Raw genomic sequence first — 15,939 nt, forward strand, 5'->3', positions numbered from 1 at the left:
CGATACGATTCGAGGCCGTGAAAACCGCGTCTCCCGCGTCGCGAGAACGCCCAGAGCACCTGACCCGCGATAACGAGCTGAATGGCGGATCACGTGGACCGACTCGGCGAAGAAGGCGAATTAATTGCACACGCGAGACACGGGACGCGATGACAGGGATCGCTTTGAGTGGAGATTAGGCAGCTGCTCGCGATTACTGTATTGCGGGAGAAAAATCGCTGGGGTTGCTTGTGGCGAGGCTTCTGGACGATTGGTGGCTGGGAGAGGAAGGTGCTGTTGAAGGAAGAGTAAGAAAGAAGACGAATAGTGCTGAGAAAGTTCCTTCTTGCCGATTCAATTGCAACATTATCGAGATTTTCACTGGCGCAAGTAGAAACAGACAGTGATGGACAGACGTGGTTTCCAGATGTTGAAATGTTGAGTTTTTTCAATTTCTAGGCAGTGAGGTTTGAGATAAATAATTTTCCAATACGTGTAGATGTTACGTGCTCTCAGTTCTCAGTTTTTTAAAATTGTTAGACTTTAAAATGTCAGTGTAAAAATGTTTGGGACAGAATTTTTAGTTTCACTCTGCTGTTTTTCTTTTCAATTTCTGGAGACTTATTTCTAGAACAGTTTTTCAAATTTTAGCTCTAATTCCTGTCTCACAAATCCCTTCTCTTCTTCAACTACCCACACGCTAATCATACTCTAAAGTAATCATGCTCTTTACTCCCAAGCCTTTTCAACACTCAAATCAACCAGCAATCAAATACTACCATCCCGCCACAAGTGCTCCTACACACCGCTGCAAGTAGAAATAGGAAGAAATGGTCAGACCACATCGGCCCTTAGGATTACCGAATTCCCAGGCCCATCTCTCACGTGCCTCTCAAGCTACTCGCGCCAGTGCTTAAAACACGTTTCGGCTCAACACTCGTCTGATATTACTTCACCTCGAGCAAGGAGGGCCAAAATTCAAGGCTTGCCCTCGAGATGGAATTCAACGAGCCGTGGTCCCTTTCAAGCTCTCTCTCTCGAGGTTTCTTGTTTTTCAAGCAAGTGCAGTAATGATTCGATTGAGGGCTGTTTTGGGACTCGCGATTGAGGGTTGTTGCTACCCTCGTCTCTTCCTTTGTTCTTTGTTGCGAAATCAGCAAATGGTGGGAACCTTCACCCTCGAACTCTATCCTCGAGAATGATGGCTCCATGGATCTGATGGGTCGAAAATACAGTGACTTCTTAGAACCAGCAGGGGTTCAAGGTCCTCATGCCTCTGACAATGAGTGCCTCAGTGGCACGTATCACGTCTGGGATTTGCTGAGGGATGGTACTAGTGGTACTTTGGAACCCTAGAGTAGTGTTTTCCAAACGAGAGCTTTGGAACTTTGAAGGGGTCTAAGGAAGCAAATATGGCTAAATAAAAGACAGCCCTGAACCAAGTAGCAGAGAACACAGTAAATTGCAACAGCATCCTAAGCTCTGCCACCACTCAGTAAATAGTTTTCAGTTAAACTGATCACCCTGTATCGTAATGAATCAATTGAAGGCTTTCGAGGAGAGAACACTTGGAACATTTCCACGCTTTTTGAGAACACTCGAAGGGTGCCCAGGTAAACTGACCACCCTGTAGAACCCAGGGAGGCTTCAGGGTCCGCGTCAGCGGCAACAAAAGCGGCCAGTGGTCGCGGCGGAAGTCCTCGTCGAAGCCCCTGGGGACTCGAGCCGCTCTTTGGCGTTTCACTGCCAAGGACGCGCGGAGGCCGCGTGCACGCTTCCTCGAGCGGAGATCAACGACCCGCGGAGCACGCATGGAGAACGTACGAGAGGGTGGCGCAGGGGAAGAGGACGCCTCTCGGCGCGTGCCGCGCGTCGGGCGAGCGAAAGCCAAACGAAGGCGAGCCTGGCGTGCTCCTCGTCTTTGACCACTTCCAGGCCCTCGCGTAATCTAGTTTCCTCGGCTGTCAGACCTGCTCGCGAGACAGACGAGGCGTGTCACGGACGCCGCCGAGCGCGACGGATCGCTTTGTCGGAGGAGCTCGCGTTATTATTGCTATTATTATCGCTCGAGAGCACCTGCGTTACACGTGTGAGCTACAGAAACGAGATTTTGTAGGTTTATAGATGGGGGTGTAAGAGGGAATGATGGAGGTTGTGCATTTACGTAAATTTCAGTTTATGACTTCCTGGTGGCTGTAAAATAAAGTTCATATTTTGGATGTAGATTGAATTACAGGGACTTTTGTTTTTAAAAGTGGAGATATAATAGAATAATAGTTCTTAATATAGAATTATTTCTTTGAGGGTAATCTTGCCTAGTTTATCATATATTTAATATTATTAAGTATATTATTAAATATATATTTAATATTATTAAGTATATTATTAAATATATATATGTAATATTATTAAGTATATTATTAAATATATGTATATGTAGTAGAGGCAGTGCCAAGAAGATAAGATAAGATAGAAAATAATTAAGTGTTTTATAGTGATTATTAAATAAATAGAGAATAAGTGAGATTATAAAATACTGTAAAGTGTTTAATATGCAGGAAGATAGTATTTTGTGCTACCACAAATATTTTTCGAGGAAGTTCTTCCATGGTCAATTTATTGCTTCTTGGCTGCCTGCATACGCACAATTCCCCTAGCACGCGTGCACCCTCGTTTTCCTGGAACTGAATAAACGCTCTAGGCTGAGAAACCTGAAACTAAACGTCTCTCAACAGAGTGACCTCAGGTCACTGGTTGGTAAACGAAGGGTCACTGGAAGTGTAGGATGTCTCTGTAACCGATCTTGCATTTTGTGTAAACAGCTTCCTGAATGTCGCCATTATCCAAGTTACTGTATTTCAATTTTTGTGTTATGAAAAATGTAGTGTCTTCTCGATACAGTCTCACAAGTGAGGAGCCAGTAACCTGTGAAGTGTAAAGAATATTTTTAAAGCTGTCAAAGTGTTAGAAAAATATTTTGCAAAGGTAGAAATTTAAAAGACATAACGTTGAATTTATATGAAACAAATAATTATTAGAAATATGTTTACAAGTTGATTACCATACACTAATATTCTCCAGAGAAAGTAATACTAATAACCCAGTGTACCAACATCTAACAATCATCCCAAACTTCCAATTACATTATAACGCAATAGAGCCAGTGGTGAGCATCAGCCACAAGGCAGACTTCCAAACCCAATTACAATCACTTCAACTCGTCATCGCTGCCGCAACTTTAATCCCGAAAATGGGACAATTCCTCTCGTGGATTCAATCAGACTAACCCCTGGAATTCGAGCACAAAGTTTCGCCGTCGCTCGACCGAGAAACAAGCGCAAACAGAGCTTTCCTCGCGCGTCCCTTAAGCATTTCCCAGCAGAAAGAAGCACCCTGGATTCGAAAAGTTTCAAGCTCTCCAGCTGTCCAATGATTTCCTGCCTCGAGACTGTGTCGAAGGCGAGTGGCCAGAGCGGTCGTTGGTAGAACTTCGAAACTGGAGGCAGTCAGAGGCCTATTTGTCGCGCGAAAGAGGGCGAGAAAGGGAGAGCCGGAAGAGCACTGTACAATACACTTTTATTTCGTGCGAGCGAGGGAGATTTTGGACGCGATTCAACGTCGCCAGACAGTGATCGATCTGCCCGAGCCAATGGTCACAGAGGGATTTTGTTTCAGGGTGCCTTCCACGCTGAGGTGTTCCGCCAGGATGGCAGGAGCGAGCCGAGGTGCTCGGCCAGGACCTGAACACGCTTCGGTGAGTCGTCGCGGTGGACGAGGCTGGCCTTCGCGCGATTAAGGAGCTGGGACGAGGCTGAAAGGGAGAGGGTGGCTCTTCCCAGCGCGGGGATCGAGATGAGCGATCTACAGGCCACTCTCGAGTTCTCCCTCGAGCTTTGCAAGTTCTACAATGTCGACCTGTTCCAGCGCGGGTAAGAGGATGCCGCTTTCACGGTTGCCCCGTAATTGCGACGCTCAGCGACCATTTCCAATTTCACAGGTATTACCAGATACGAACCGCCCTCAGAGTGTCGCCGAAAATACCTGTCAAGGTGGAGGTTAACCAGCTGCGGAACCGTGAGTTGTGTCTTTAGATTTTGGGAGATTATTGTTATCATTGGAGGAGTAATCAATTTGATTTTAGTGTCTTTGTGGAATGGTAGTTCTTAGCTTGTTCTGTAATATTTCAAGTGATGTGGAAAGGAGAAACGAAAGTACCTACTTAGAAGTTAATTGATGAGTAATTGGATAATCAACCCCTAGTTGGGAGACTCAAATTGAAGCACAAGAAATCGTATAACATAGTGTCCGATTTACCTTCGTTTTACAGTAATATATTCAAAATGTTTGTAACAATTTAATCGTGAGTCTCTAATGCTTTATAAAAGTTAAACCATTAGAGGTGCAACAAAATTTATTAACACTTTTTAGCTATAGATATTCCTGCTCTTCAAAGTATCTGTAGCATTACAGAATCCTCTGATTGTTAATTTAGCATACAGGCATGTTAGTTTTAAGACGTTGTTATTGCAAAATTGAGGCGATCGTACATTATATTATACAAAATTTTCTGATCCAATATGTATCTCCTATCACCACTTAAAATATTGAAGATTATATTTATTTTCTAGGGTTTTTTGGGTTTTCTATTTTCTATAGAAAATATCTGCACTAGTTGTCATGTCTAGCCACTAAATTTTCATTCTCCTGCCAACCATTCAAATTCCCCTCAGCACTAGTAGCCCTCAAAATCGACAGAAACCCATTTCCATTTACCTAATTCCCAAAGAAAGGAGACTGCAGCGACAAACTTCTCTAACAGCCCCGCCCCCATTCACGACACGTGTCCAACCATCCAGGGAACTTCCTGCTCCCAGAAACTTTCGGGTACATCGCACTCGTCTCATCCAAACAGAAAACTCCGAATTCACTTACCGGCTCTCAGTCATACAACAGCAAACTAGTTCAAACCAGGCCTGCGCGACAGCGTCGAAGTTCGAGGAACCGCTGCAGCGCGTTGCATCGTCGCTGGGCGACGCTCCAGCCTGACAGGATGAGAGATGCATGGAACAGAGGCTTGGACGCTCGAGCTCGATGCATCCAAAGAGCAATCTAGACCCAGAGACAGTAGATCGTTGCCTCTGTCGCTCGAATCAGTCGCGGTTCCTCAGGCTCTTCGCGACGCTTCGCCAGGCGTCGAAGGCTGGGAAGACACACGCTGATTGTATTGTTGCAGAGTCGTTGGAGGCGCCTGGGACGAGCAAGCGCTTTCAGATCCTCTACAAAAACGAGGAGGTGACGCTCGGCACTTCCGTCCTATTCCGGGCGCACGTGCTCGTGCACAGCCACAAGATCGAGGAGGTGCTCTCCCGCACCCACTTCAATCTCGGCGTCGAGCTATGGTTCAGCGAGCCGACGCAGCCTGGGAACATGGCCTGCGTGTCGTCTAGGTGAGCGTCTTCGTCCCACGGACCTGTCCCTTTCATCAGACGCTGCCCGCTCACTGGAAGAGTAATCCTCCAGAGATATTGCGGTTTCTGGCCTCATCGGCGGCCTGGGATCGACTACACGCGGTTTTCTGTCTGTTTGCTTCAGTTTTTGTGGCTCCAGGTCCATGGTGGCGGCACTGTGGTGAAGCCACTGGTGTTTTAGTCTGAAGATTTAGTACGAGAGGTTTAATGAAGAATTAGTAGAATTGCTCGATTATTTCTTCATCTTCTCTGGGATGACTGGTATGTGTCCACTTGAGAGTGAAACTATCGCGAGAGGCTCTCGAGGGCGCTCTCAGACAGTGTATTTCCTGTGAGACACTGAGTTTAGAGCAGCGCTGTCCAGCGTAGGGGATCCTCACTCGCCTGCTTCCCTTTCCAATCGTTTTATTGCTCCAATTTTTGAGCTTTCTTGTAAACAGGGACGCTAACATGTCATGTCTGCCTTCATAGCGTCGCGTGGTTCCTTGATGAGGGAAGAGGGAATAGGAGAGCCACAGGGCTCGCGAGTCCTCGCTTGGACAGCACTGAGTTAGAGTGAATTCAGTACATACACTCTCAGACACTAAATTGAAAGTAATTGTCTGAGATGAATACACTATCTGAGAGTACTCTCAAAGCAAATAGCGATAGTTTTACTTTCAAGTGGACACATACCCTAAAGGCTAAGATATCAATATTTTTTATATTATTAGTGGAAAGAGTAGTGCATTCTTTCTCAAGTAGAATGCAATGATGCATACAGTGGTGAGATATCAGTGACAAACACCGTGAGAAATTGAGGACTACGGATCTGGAGGCTGGATATCTGAGATCTGTGGGATCACTCTACAAGTTTCTTCAGTTACAGAATCTTCTTATGGTTTTTGTTGGACTTTTTAATGCTACAGAAGCATTTCTCCTGAGATGCAGAGTTTGGGAGTTAGCAACCACGCTCAACCCCACCGCCATCGATTAACAGCCATCGATCAAATATCGAACACAGAAACAAGTACAATATAGTAATTATATCTGAGAAATCATAATGTTACATGGAAATTATCTACTATGAATTATTTTTTAGATACAATTATTGTGTTGAACATGTAATTTCTGTGTTTGAAATTAGTCGATGGCTGAGGACCAATGATGATATTTGAGCCTGATCATTTATAAAAATTTGAATATTTGAATATAATCGCGCTGGTACCTGTTTAGGTATACTTGCTTTTATATAGAAGGAAGTGAAAGCAGTATTTGGTATCGTTTCGCTATCGAATTTCGCCCCAAGATGTTGAACTTTTCTACAAAGTTAATAGATGGGTAGATCGATAACCTTGGCCGCGTGAGCCTTTACTTTCCCAGCTGAAGGTTTAACGAGCTTGCTTTTTACTTTGAAGGGCGCTGCAGTTGAACTTCGCGCCCACGAAGGGACTTCACTATCACCTGCCAGTGCTTTTCGACTACTTTCATCTCGCCGCGGTGTCCATCACCATCCACGCCTGTCTCGTGGCTCTCCATCAGCCCTATATCAAGTCAGTAATCAACTCGACATTCCAGTAACTAAATTATAACAATCGAACTGTGTACATCGCTCATAAAAGAATTTCTGTTTCTTCCATGGCTTGATTCTATTTACCTTATACGTACAGGAAAAGCATTCTTCATTATGTGCAGAGCTGGTGAGTTTTGACGTGAAGTCAGATCACTTTTATTTGCAAAGAGAAGTCACTACTCCTACGTTCCATAAATCTATCACTTGACCGAAGACAACAAACACAATCTACTTAATTAATTTTTATAAAAACTGTATAGAATCATAATTAAATTCTGTTGCAATTCATATCCTACCATATTAAATTACTTTCCTTTCAAAGAGGACAATCTAAAATCACAAAGCAGAAACGGTTTCAATTACAGCTTGAATGCAATTAATCGGACAATAAAATTTCAGCGCCCCACGCGGAGGGAAGCCATGGCTGCAGTTCAAGCAGTCAGCTGCGAACGGCGACAACAATGTCGCGCTGGGGAATATCGTGAGTCGCTGAACTTTTAATTACGGAACTTTCAACTGGCCATTTTTAATCAAGAAAATCGTATGCAGGAGACGACTACCAGGTGCGTCGGATCAGCCACGAGGATACAGCACGCGAAACTGGTCCAGCAGGAAGTAATCAGGTTACTCCTGGCCGCGAGGGAATCTTTGCTCAACGACTTGGCCGACCTGGCTCGGCTTCTCCCTTCTTGCCAGCAAAGGGCACTGGAGCTTGCTCAGAACACGCACAAAGAAATCACCAAGGTAAGGAAAAAGTACTGTAACTGGTGTCCTGTCAGCTGTTGAAGATGCTGAGGTGGATCTCGATTGGAACGAAATATATTTGATACAGTTGCAGATGATGGACACGGAGGAAACCGATATCGCTCAACTCTGCGCACAAAATATTGTTCTTTGGCAACATTTCCTGGAAGCATTCTCTGGGCGTGACGCTGTTCATCAACATCTCGCGAGGATCCATCATCAACTGAGGGTAATAAAGTTACATTTTGAAATATGAAATATTGTCTGAAATTAATTTAGACTAAAATTATACTGGGTCTATTATCCTAAGTCTAGTCTAGGTTTATTTAGACTAGGTTTATGTCTAATTCATAAGAGTATTTAATTTACTAGTTAGTAGTTGCTTAGTCAATTTCCTATAGACTATATTAGACAACCTGATTTTTCATTTGCTAGTCTAATTAAGCTAAAGCTACTCTTCAGACCAGTTCATCAATGACAGTTTCCACTAATATTGCAAATGGTGCTAAATTCCTAGGTAAAACGTTTCGCAGAAGGTTTCTTCGTGCTAGAGAATCCTAGGACGTCAGCGTGGGGTTGCTACGACGCGAACTATCAGTCTTATCAGGCAGTGAGCGAGGCAGCTCGAAGATCGAGGTACCTCGCCTCGTTACCTCCCTTGCCAGTCCACTGTCCAGAACTGGACGGAGATCTGCACTCTCTTCCATTGATCTTCGAGGATCAGTACGTGGACATGAAGCAGAGGCACAGAAACAGCGGCAAGTATAACTATAATTAATCATAGAAAAATTAGAAAAAATTCCACCACATTTATGAAAGACAAATCTGATGCGCAGAAAAGCTTTTTTGATAAAAATATGAATTAGAAGAAATGACTCAGGATGACGCGCCATGAATTACCCAGATTGCTTATATTACCCAACTATGAAGAAAAATAGTATCTACTAGAAATGTTTTAGCTATTTTACACTAAAACAAGACACAAAATTATAAAAGCTAAATTTTTCTGTAGCTGAGATAAATGTCTCTTGGGCACTTAAAGTGTCAAATGTCCCAGTAAATGTTCTAGCTATTTTTATACACTGTCAGTCACTTAAAGTGTATTTCAGTAACTAAATATACTATTTCTTGTCCTTTCATTAAGTACATTAGAATTAAAGCTCAAAATGAAATAAACTTAGTGTTTGTGTTCAGGTACTCTGACATGGTCAGCTACTGGAACACTTACTTTACTGCTCTTCTTCATAGATGGACCGCGTAGCTAGTTAACTACCCTAACAAAAGAATCCTGAATTCTGCCTCCAGTTCCCGGCATAGACGACTGCAGTTGCGGTATCGCAGCGATCCTGGAGTCCAGGTCCATGGGGATCTGGTCCCCCAAGAGCGAGGGCGCGGCTCAGGACATAGGCTCAGTCCAGGGCCGCCTGACCCTGACCCCGTCGACGCTCCCAGCGAGGCACAGCAAGTCCCTGGACCAACTGGGCCCAGAGATCGCACCAGTGCAGCCGAGGACCTCGCCAAAGACGCTCCCTCGATCCGTGTCGACTCAGCTGTTCCCGAGGCAAAGAGGTTCGCGGAACGCCACTCCCCCAGCGACAGTTCCTTCGAGAGGAAGGCACAGGTCGACAGCGCCGTCCAGTAGCACACTCTTCCCTCCTTCGGGCCAGCAGGCCTGCTCCGCGCCGAATCCATCCCTTGGGTCGACACCTGTGGTCCCACTGCCGCGCGCTAAGTCGACCCAGATTCTGGTGCTGAATCGACAGCAGCAGGTCGATCCTCAGACGTCGATCACCTCGCTGCTGGCTGCGATGCTGCCTGAGCTTGCTCCTGGGGGCCAACTGCCTGGTTACAGGACCTCGAACAAGTCCTGCGAGCAGACACTCACGGTGCCCACGTGTGTGGGGATGGTGGACCATGGGCAGATGACGGACTGCTGGAGCGAGCATAAGGCTACCAATGTGGGGGGAGATTTGAGTGAGTAGCTTTAATATGAGTATGAAGCTAGGTACTTATTTTCTCATTCTGGGATAGCATAGCTGCATACACGGGATATTTTGACGTTTAGAATGCTAGAATCATTACTGAAGTTTCATTCTATCTGTAATTGAACTTATAGCGTTGATAGAGTTTGATTCTATAGTAGCTGAGTAAAGTTGGCAAAGGTCAAGTACAGTGTTCACTTGCTACAGCCTTGTAATTTGGTATTGGCAAAGTTAGTAGTCTATCTTATCCAGTTGATTATATAGTTTTCTTTTCTCAAAGATGTGAGACTGCAAAATAAGTAAAATTTGTTTGTTTTTAAATTGAAGACACAGTGAATACAGAAAAGAGCTTATAGTAGAAGATAGAGTAGGTGTTTCTAGATTAGTTCAATTGCTAAAGTGATATAGTACTGAAGAAACAGCTGTATCGATCTGTTATGAATGGAATATTCATGACAGTACCTTACTGGATATGCAAAGTGTCTATAATGTCATACGGAAATGCATTTCTAGCATAACACCCGTGTAGATGATATTTCATATCATCTTGCATAACGTGTTTACTATAGTTCTTATATGAAACGATACACAAATTATGCAACGGGGCCATTCGCGTCACCTGTGAAGGACATGAAACTTTATGCATCTTCAAATGATATTCGATCGTTGCACTCCACACTCGTGAATGAATTTTTAGGAGCAGTAAATTTTACTGTATCACCTAGGACTCCCAGGAACCTTTAGTCTACTTTATCATGTAGGACTTCAGGAACCTTCAACTCTTTCACCTAAGATCCTCAGAATCCTTTATTGTGTCATCTAGGATTCCTAGAACCCTCTACTCTACTGAATCACTTAGGACTCTCAGGACCCTATACTCTATTTTATCAGCTAGGACCTTAGGAACCTTCAACTCTTTCACCTACGACCCTCAGAATCCTTTACTGTGTCACCTAGGACTCCTAGAACCCTCTACTCTACTGAATCACTTAGGACTCTCAGGACCCTATATTCTATTTTATCATCTAGGACCTTAGGAACCTTCAACTCTTTCACCTACGACCCTCAGAATCCTTTACTGTGTCACCTAGGACTCCTAGAACCCTCTACTCTACTGAATCACTTAGGATCCCCAGCACCCTATACTCTACTCTATCATCTAGGACCTCAGGAACCTTCAACTCTATCACCTAAGACCCTCAGAACCATCTACAAAATTTCTTTTCCAGACTACCACTCGCTGGACACAAGAAGAATCCGCCTGGAGCCTCGCAGCCACCGTCTAGCGGCCCGCCAGCCTCTCTCGACCAACGACCAGAACAGCTTCCTGCCCAGCAAGTCCAGCGTCAACGGGGACACTTTTTCCCAAGAGCAACAGCCCTTGCACACAGCGACCCTAGACAGGGTGACCTACCGAGGCAACTCCAGGAAACAGGCACACCAGGTCGATGGCAAGTACAGCCAGATGAATGGATTAGAGAACCGCAGGTACCACACGATCGGGAAGACTGGTTCAGGCCAACGGAACCGTGAGATCCAGGAATCGATGAACGGCGGTGGGCTGCCCAGTAGTCACTCGTCGATGCCTGACCCTCCATACAAGAGATCGAATTACACCACGACCACCGATTCGTTCTTCTACCGCACGAATGGAACCAGTGGTAGGACCCACGCTGAACCTGAAAGACCCAGGCGACCGAAGAGCACGGAGAGGCTGGTCGACGAGGTGGATCGCAAGTACTGTGACCTTCGAAGGGAGAGGCCTAGGAGGAGGGAGGAGAGACCTCCAGCCAAGTCTCCGCGAAACGGTGTGGCGCCTTGCTACGGCGAGGACAGGCACAGGCGGCCGCAGAGCGAGGACAAGATGCAGGAGCTGGCTAACGAGATGTTCTACAAAGTGATGAACGCCATGTCCGAGCCCAAGAGGGAGCACAGGGTGGAGAGGAGGAAGGAGAGGCACGGAAGGAGGCCACATTCCGCGCCAGTCTTGGATATCGACCATCCACCCGAAGAGGGCAGGAAGTGCGGCCACAGGCACAGGAAGCCTGCTCCACCGCCTCCTGATTACCAGGACCCTGCAGTGGCGCCTCTGCCCAAGTACCGGCATCCGCCTCCTGCGCCCACGACGAGTGTCTTGGAGGTGGAGAATAATAATAAGATTATTCTGAAGGTAATGGTGCAGAAGTGAAGTATGTGGAGATAGATATTGGAAGTTCTGAAGTGATAGCATAGGCAAAAATATGCAGAAGGGATTTTCAAGCAGACAGAATTATAGAATTTTCATATTCTCAAATATTCAGAGTCTTAGATATTCAATGCCTCAAATATTCAATTTCTGAAGTATTCCTCGAGTATTCGATTCCTTAAACATTCAAGGCCTGAAACAGGTAAAATTTCTAATATTTCATTACCATAAATTTTCTAAATATTCTAATATTGAGGACTCAGACTCTCCCTCACAGCTCACCGTACTATCTAACCCAGACCTAGCCCAGACCAAGACTTCAATAATTAATTGTAATTCAGACTCTCCCACATATTTCACTGAACCTTTTTCCCAGGTGGAGCCCGTCAAGTCCCCCATAGATCCGCCGACGACGAACGGCACCACGCCGTCCGACACCTCGAGCACCGCGGCGCCGCCGCCGAACACGAAAAGACTGAGATGCGCCAGCGTGCCCGTGGCGCAGAACAAGGTGGTGGTGCCGCGCAGCGCGGTGTCCTTGCCTTGCATGCCGATCCGCGACAGCAAGGACAGCCTTAGCAACAATCTTCCCGTCATTCCGAACCCGCTCAGCCCGCCGTCCAGCAGGCCCAGCAGCCCGACCACCAGCTCCAGCTCGAGCAACCTCACGTCCGAGTGCTCGGGCTGGGTCAGCAGCGGGGACACGTCCAGCTCGGAGCAGCGTCGAAACGCGAAGCTCTCGAGCGAGCAGCTGCGACAGAAGCTCTCGAAGATCGTGCCCAAGAAGGAACGACCACCTACGAAGGAGACTGTCGAGGAGCACTCGTACGAGGAGGTTCGTCTGCCGCCACCGAAGATGTTCCAGGATGAGCCTCCGCCGCCAGAGGAGTTCCGTGACCCCCCAGCGATCATCGACAACCCTTTGTACCACGTGTACGAAACGGTGAAGCCAGTGAGGAGCCCCAAGCAGACGAAAACCGCGCCTTGTAGTCCTCAGAAGTCTAGGGAGAGGGAGAGGGACAGGGAGAGAGAGAATATGTATGGTGCTAGGGATATTTGTTTGGACTGCTACCAAGAGGGAAAGGAACTGCTGCAGTCTACTCAAGACGATTCTATTAATTTCAAGAAGTGCAAGGAGGAGTTCAAGCGGCAGATGAGCTTCTCTGGGAAGATCTACAGGTGCGTCTTGGTTCGCCAGTGATCCTCCAGAATCTGTTGCTCCTTTTGCTTTTAGGTTCTCTTTCGTTTTTGGTAACTGCGCGAAGGACAGTGACGCTTTGTTTCTCACCTTTCTCTTGATTTTCTGTTGGTGCTTGCATCACGTTCGCTTTGAGTTTGATCGTAGAGTGTCTCTTCTGTATCTTTCTGTTTTGTAGTTAAGTTTCTCTTTGTCTGACCTGACCCCCTCTAGAGAACGCAAGGATGCACAGTTGCGTTTCCATAAACGTGCCCATTCCTTTGGATACGGTGACCTCCTGACCCCGTCGTCGGTAAAACCTCTAAGATCGAATGTGCCTCTTAGTGATTATCCGACCCTGGCCTCGACCATGCCCTACTTCCACATCAGCAACGAGTATCGGCTCTTCTCACCGGAAGGCGCCCATTTGATCATCTGCGTCCATGGTCTCGATGGCAACCCTGCTGATCTGCGTCTTGTCAAGACTTACTTGGAACTCAGTCTTCCTGGAGCGCACCTAGATTTTTTAATGTCTGAGAGGAACCAGGTGAGCTGGGACTGGTTTCATCTTTTTTTATTCAATTTTTTTTTTATAGTATACAGGGTGACTCATTTAAAATTTCCAAGTACCATCGATTATGAGACGCTCTATACCTGCATTTGAGTTTTTCTAAAAAAATTAGAGTATCCTGTTTTTTAAAGAATAAATGTGAGGTATTAGAGGTGCTTATTTTTCTGTTTTCGTGATCGATGGACAGGGTGACACATTCTCAGACTTCGAAACGATGACAGACCGACTAGTAGGCGAGATTCTGCACCATATCGAAACCTCAGGCCTCAATCCGACGAAAGTGAGCTTCATTGGACATTCTCTAGGGACCATCATCATTCGAAGCGCTCTGACGCGGCCTCAGTTGCGACCACTTCTTCCACGTTTACACACTTTTCTCAGCCTGAGTGGTCCGCACTTGGGTACACTGTACAACACAAGCGGATTGGTTAACGCAGGTGAGCTTGAAAAAAAAACTGAACTAGAAGTTCCTCTGCAACCCTCTGAAACTTTGCAAGGTTAGTTATTTCTATATTTTACAAATAATCTATATTCGTTTAGTTATTGACACTGTGACAGTGCTTAATAATTCTCTTCAAAATCAGTCTCACAATATTATAAAATAATATTGAGCATAAGGAGGATTGAAAATAAATTAAGAGGAAGTTTTTTAAGAAAGAAATATTTCCATTCTTCAGAGAAACAGTCATAAAAATTCGATTCAGGACTCTCAGAATTCTGTACGCTTAAAAGACAGTTTTTTCACCGATGTCCCTTTTCATCATGAAATGACGTCGAATTTCTTTCTGAACCAATGGTGTTTGATCCATTTCCCAGGAATGTGGTTCATGCAGAAGCTGAAGAAATCTGGGTCCTTGCTTCAGCTGGCTATGAAAGACTCGCCGGATGTTAGGCGGTCCTTCATGTTCCGCCTCAGCCAGAAGAGCAATCTCGAGAAGTTCAAACACGTTCTTCTCTGCGGTAGCGCGCAGGATCGATACGTGCCGCTTCATTCCGCTCGCATAGAACTCTGCAAAGCTGCTGTACGAGATTCGAGTGATCAAGGTATTTATTCTTCACTTAAACTCAATACTTTTTTTTAAATATAACTTACGTCAATTTTCCTATAAAATTATAGATTGATTAATCAATTAAAATCCTTCTTAAGTATCCATTTATATCAATTCTACCATATAATCACAAATTTACCAATAAATTAAAATTCCCTTCGAGTAATCAATTCCACCGATTCGTCTGACCTAAAATTCCCATTTTAGGCGCAGCGTATCGCGAAATGGTGCACAACATCCTGTACCCAGTGATGTCGAGCTCGGCGGTGAGCCTGGTCAGATACGACGTGCATCATGCCTTACCAGCGACAGCGAACGCCCTGATTGGTCGGGCCGCGCACATCGCCGTCCTCGATTCCGAGCTTTTCATCGAGAAGTTCCTGCTGGTGGCGGGCCTGAAGTACTTCAGATAAGGAACAGCCGCGGCGACTGGGTCTCAGAGAGGCAGGGATGTTGGCGAGGTACAGCCACCAGGGAGATACACTCGGGCATACACCAAAGTGGATCCTCGTAACTCTCCGTGACGTCTCCGATCGCATTAGGGTTAATCGCTGTCGAAAATTGCCCCGTTTCTCACCCCTCGTTCTTTAATTATTTCTCGACGTTTCTACCCCCTCCAATGGCGGGATCGTTTGTCCCGTCGCGCGTCCCAGAAACGGAGCAATTCGACTTTTTACACGACGATCACCGTGTTTGGACACAATTTTAATAACGTCGATCGATTTCTCTCGTTAAGGTGGGTCTACGCTGCATATTATATGACAAAGTTACGTAGGTTTTTAGGAAACAGAAAAGAGAAAAGAGAGATGTTATACATATGTATGTCTTTTTTCTATCCTCGAGAAAGTTATGTAACTTTGTTATATAGCATGTAGCGTGGACCCAGCTTTAGGTTCCTACGCGCGTTTCAAGTCTTCATCGACGACTCATCGAATCATTGGGGATCGAAGGGGAGGAGTGAACCTGTGTCTGCGCGACGAATGGGCCTATTTGTAATGCGCAGAGATGAGAAATTCGGTGAAAGGAATTGAGGGTCCAATTGGGTCTATAATGTCCTCTCTGTGGTCCAGCTTTTCTTGAATGGAATACGCCAGTGTATTCTTCTGTTATTGTACAGGAGCTTATTTGTGAGATTAGGGATCTATCAGTAATTAATAGGCAGAAGAGAGATGGAGCCATGGGGAGACTGTGAAGTACCAGTTTTGTCCCTTTCTTATTTCTCTAAACTTTTC

General features: G+C 45.6%; 1 protein-coding gene across 4 annotated transcripts; it reads left to right on the forward strand.

The window, feature by feature from the left end:
• The first annotated feature begins 3,704 nt into the window (after positions 1–3,704).
• On the forward strand, positions 3,705–15,452 carry LOC143186724 (protein FAM135A). Of its 4 annotated transcripts, none has more exons than XM_076390447.1 (16): positions 3,705–3,908; positions 3,977–4,053; positions 5,213–5,426; positions 6,845–6,979; positions 7,097–7,126; positions 7,399–7,480; positions 7,549–7,743; positions 7,832–7,972; positions 8,261–8,501; positions 9,049–9,717; positions 10,955–11,895; positions 12,287–13,089; positions 13,322–13,634; positions 13,846–14,095; positions 14,475–14,702; positions 14,915–15,452. In XM_076390447.1, exons 1-16 carry the CDS (start codon positions 3,832–3,834, stop codon positions 15,118–15,120), a joined length of 4,602 nt encoding a protein of 1,533 aa, XP_076246562.1. In that variant the 5' UTR covers positions 3,705–3,831; the 3' UTR covers positions 15,121–15,452. The 4 variants fall into 4 exon arrangements, with proteins under 4 accessions (XP_076246562.1, XP_076246564.1, XP_076246563.1 ...); XM_076390449.1 differs by having other exon boundaries at positions 13,433–13,634; XM_076390448.1 differs by having other exon boundaries at positions 7,838–7,972.
• Positions 15,453–15,939: the final 487 nt, after the last annotated feature.

Source organism: Calliopsis andreniformis, unplaced genomic scaffold, assembly GCF_051401765.1.
Source record: "Calliopsis andreniformis isolate RMS-2024a unplaced genomic scaffold, iyCalAndr_principal scaffold0022, whole genome shotgun sequence".
Classification (NCBI taxonomy): Eukaryota; Metazoa; Arthropoda; class Insecta; order Hymenoptera; family Andrenidae; genus Calliopsis; species Calliopsis andreniformis.

What these genes read in the sequence shown, in the direction of transcription:
- LOC143186724 (XM_076390447.1), top strand. Translation starts at nt 3,832, where the DNA reads ATGAGCGATCTACAGGCCACTCTCGAGTTCTCCCTCGAGCTTTGCAAG. An exon ending in CTCCATCAGCCCTATATCAA is followed by an intron (nt 6,980 to 7,096) that starts GTCAGTAATCAA and finishes TTATACGTACAG; the next exon opens with GAAAAGCATTCTTCATTATG. An exon ending in ATGTCGCGCTGGGGAATATC is followed by an intron (nt 7,481 to 7,548) that starts GTGAGTCGCTGA and finishes AATCGTATGCAG; the next exon opens with GAGACGACTACCAGGTGCGT.